Raw genomic sequence first — 4,103 nt, forward strand, 5'->3', positions numbered from 1 at the left:
GGGACATTTGTTTTTCCTCCAAGGGCCTTGATGCATCTACCTAGCACCTGTAAAATCTGCTTAATATACATCAAATTCTTGGCCTTCAGTCGACTCCTGGTGAATGTAAAGAAGGAAGAAAGCTACTGAATTCTATCAGGGTATGTGCACAAAAAAAAAAAAAAATCTGAAGAAGTTATAATAAACAAATTAATTATAATGAATATTTACATATGTTATTAAACCCACCATACATGATAAAATAATATCAAATACACATGTACCTGAAATGTTAAGGTAGTTGTTATAACAGCAACACACTGAAATTGTTGTCATATAAGTGGAATCTTTTGTGATATTTTTGCACAAACACAGCTGAAAGCTGAGTTGAATTTGCCAGTACAAAAATTGGTACTCATCAAGTCCAGCTTTGGTACTTACTTAAATTTATCCATGTACTGTGAAAGTTGTGAATGTGCTCGGCAGAACTGGCAAAAAAAAAACCAAAAAAAAAGGCATCATTATCAATAAAAGCATCAATTTTTTTAGCAATCAAGGAGGTAATACTCTAAAGATTATGGTTTGTTTTCCTGCTGTTGCTCTAAAAAATGTCAAAGTATATGGTTCTTAAAATCAACAAGAAAATTTGGATTACTGTTCCATGCCCCGGATTTATCAATCTCAGCTTAGCAAATGTCTTAAGTCTAAAAAGTTAAGATGTCCCTAAGCAAATATCTTAAGCTGATTTATCAAACCATCTTAACAAAATCTTAGCTTAAAAATCATCTTAGATGGCGCATGCGTACAATCGACTGTTTAATTTTAAGCAATTTTGAAGCTAAGCAATATTGATAAATTTGACTTAAGAGCTGATTTCTTGTTTGATAAATCCGGCCCCTGGGGACTCTGGCTATAAATGGCTAATGCAGTGGGAGACAATCCTTTACTCTTCTCAAACAGTAAAAATGTTTTTTTCTGTGCACTATGCAGACGGGACTAACAACTTCACGTCTAATCTGGACAAAGGAAATTAAAGAAATGTGTCTTTACCCAAGAACACTCGCAAGTACGACATTTGCATGTGTATAACTGCCAACTCTATTAATGTCTGATGCACAAGACAAAAAAATTTATATAGCGGCATCTATGTAATAATCACAAAATAGTGCGCCCTCTATGTTATTTAAAAAAAAAATAAATTTTAGTGGAACTACTACGGATTACAATCGTCAGTCGGTATAGCTTCGTAAAAAAAATTTATATAGTCGGTATTGTACATTTTAATGATGAATTCACTTAATTTTTATGAATTTAAGGGTATAATCAGCCTATACATTTTATCTTGTATAAACATTTTTATGATACGTGAGATAATACAACGTAGGCGTGGATGCTCATGTGTGAAACCAGCGGATTATGCGAGAAAGTTGACAGGTGTACATGTCTTGAACCCGGTTATGAAGTCCAATCCCTAACTGCTGTGCTTACTAATCCTAAGAAAAGGGAGCTACGATTTGTGCGACGACGCGACGCTAAAACGGAATTACTCATGCGTGACTGTTTTACCTGGCTTTCTACGTTCTCTGCATACGTAGATTTGGCCAAATTGCGTTCCAGAATCTACTCGATGAGGTGACCTTAACGTTCTCACATTCGCAGATGACTTTTAGTGACGTCATTACGTTCTATGTCCTACCGTCATCATGTAATCAAACGCTCCCTATTGAAACATGCATACATTTCTTGACATATATTCTGACCTGTCATTAACTAACCTGTGACCCTGTGACCTCTACACTGTACATGCTTGCAATTGTTTCTGTTAGGTTATGTGCCTCGTCTATAATGATAATATTCCCTTCCAGTTTGATCCCACACGCCTGTCTCGTGGATTTGTGAAGGAGTGTGTTGTAAGGAAGCACAACCACCTATAAATAAAAATATTTATTATTATTTAATTATTAATATTCAACAAATCTATTATTTAACTTTCTCTATGCAAGTCATAAAAAATGGAAAACAGATTCAAATTAACAAAAAGCAGCTGATCATTTTTTTCTTTGTAAATAAAATGTAAATTCATTGATTGTTTTTAGATTTATAAGGAAATCAACTGAAAAGAATGTTTTGATGTATAGACAAGCTGTAATGGAAACTCCTCTTTCATTATAGTTCTCCAAGCCGGAGTAGATTGATTATTTAAGTGTTTTCTGAAGTTACACTATGCCTTTTATGGTGAAAAAAACAAATGAAATATAACTACAACTTAAAATTTATAGTACATTAGTTGAAATAAATACAACAGGATGAAACATCATAGTCAGTATAATTAATTTAAAATAATATTGAAAGTACATGAGTATTACCTGGGCTTCAGGGATAGCTAATCTTGTTCCATAGTAAGGGCATGATTTAATTTCTTTCCCAACATGCACCAGTTGTTCTATGTCCATAACGTCAAGAGACACATAATCTTTGAAGTCCTCAAATCGTGTTGCTGAGTAAAATGGACATCCACTGCCTGTGACCTTAGCTCGTTTCTTTGGTTGCGTTGGGTCAACTTTCTTTGATTCTATGTAGTAATAATATTCAATAACATTATTAATAAAGGGCAAATAGAAAAATCTATTAGATTATCACTCCCGCCCGCGTCAGAAATTTGGAAAATATTGATGCGGGAAAAAAAAAACATTTTTTTTTGCCGCATCAATTATTTCACCAGCATAAAAATAACAATACAATTTTGTGACTTCAAATACATTTTCTTTAAAAAACTATGAAATTAAACCAGTTTTTATACAATATTTACTATTACACACCAAATATAAACATTCCCTCCCTCATTGATAAAAGCAAAAGCGAAATAATCTATTGTTCCGATTAAAAAAAAGAAAAAGAAAAAAAACCCCGCCCTCCCTCATCAATTTAAAAAAAAAGAGTGATAATCTAATAATATTTTCTATGTGCCCTAATGATGATAATGTTTGGCATTTAATAACATATTTTTTAAAATTTTGAAAAATCTGGACATTACAATAACCACTAAGGGCAGGGGGAGAGTGCTTATGTGGTGGAACTGCTTAGATTAAAAAAAATCCACTATCCACACACACCCCTGCCAATCACAAGTTATTGAAGAGAGTAATTCTATGTTGAACTTTTTCCTAACACATCAAAGTGGAAAACAAAGTTAAAAAAACTAATACCTTTTTTCTTATTTTTCTGCAATTCCAGACACCGGTCATTCATCAACGACAGGCTACTTAACTTCTTGACAGCTTCATTTACGCATAAGTTCTGCCGGGAACCGAGTGTTACGACCTTTGAGTCATCACCGAATGGACTTTTCTGAATCTCATGAACAAACTGACTGAGTTGAGAGTGAGTTCGACTGCAATAGTATATCTTTTTAAAAAGACATTTAGAAATAAATAAATAAAAAAAATAGTACGAAAAATATATCCAGTAACAAATTAATTTAAAAACATTAAAATATTTTAAATATTAATTTAATAAAATCAATAATTGGCAATAATAAATTATTTTTAAAAATCCACCTTGGTCACATGATCCGGTACCACAGCAGTCTCTTCTTCGTCCTCCTCTTCATACTTGGTTGTTTCGTCCTCACTGTGATACTCTTCAACTACTAGGTTCTCATCGTTGTCATCTTCCTTCTCAGGTAGCAAACCTAATTTCTCTGTTTTTAATGTGTTGTCATTTTCATCAGTGGAAGGCTTGATGCTTGGCACATCAACCGTAGACTTTCTCTAGATGAGAAATTGATAAGTTACACATATGCATTTTGATTGATATAATTAGCCATATAGGCACAAGGACACCCAATACTGAATGACATCTCACTGCCTTAAGCTAAGCTTACATTGCCCTTTGCAATTCAAATCAATGCACCTTTCCAGAGGTCATTTTTATTTCATTATTATTTCGTCAAAAAAACATTAAAATTGACAAACATAAGATAACGGAGAGCAAAAAACAACAATCAGTTGGCCGGACAGATTGCCAAAAAGAGAACTAAATCCCTGTCTAGTGGCTCTCCGATGCCAATGAGAACAAAAATTAAATTAGCATAAAATATTCAAGTTAAGTAGGCCAATCAATAA

General features: G+C 33.3%; 1 protein-coding gene across 1 annotated transcript in view; it reads right to left on the reverse strand.

The window, feature by feature from the left end:
- Positions 1 to 4,103, reverse strand: part of LOC117100245 (ATP-dependent DNA helicase DDX11-like) — a 20,317-nt gene that overhangs the window by 11,680 nt on the left and 4,534 nt on the right. The window contains exons 5-10 of the mRNA XM_033239846.1: positions 3,537 to 3,749; positions 3,186 to 3,384; positions 2,346 to 2,551; positions 1,755 to 1,907; positions 421 to 467; positions 6 to 96 (exon numbers count right to left, since the gene is read on the reverse strand). Coding sequence (XP_033095737.1) covers positions 6 to 96; positions 421 to 467; positions 1,755 to 1,907; positions 2,346 to 2,551; positions 3,186 to 3,384; positions 3,537 to 3,749 — 909 coding nt within the window. The remainder of the gene's footprint in view (positions 1 to 5; positions 97 to 420; positions 468 to 1,754; positions 1,908 to 2,345; positions 2,552 to 3,185; positions 3,385 to 3,536; positions 3,750 to 4,103) is intronic.

This window comes from Anneissia japonica, unplaced genomic scaffold (genome assembly GCF_011630105.1).
Source record: "Anneissia japonica isolate Jap-2015-1 unplaced genomic scaffold, ASM1163010v1 scaffold6788_len1366326_cov149, whole genome shotgun sequence".
In the NCBI taxonomy this organism is placed as follows: Eukaryota; Metazoa; Echinodermata; class Crinoidea; order Comatulida; family Comatulidae; genus Anneissia; species Anneissia japonica.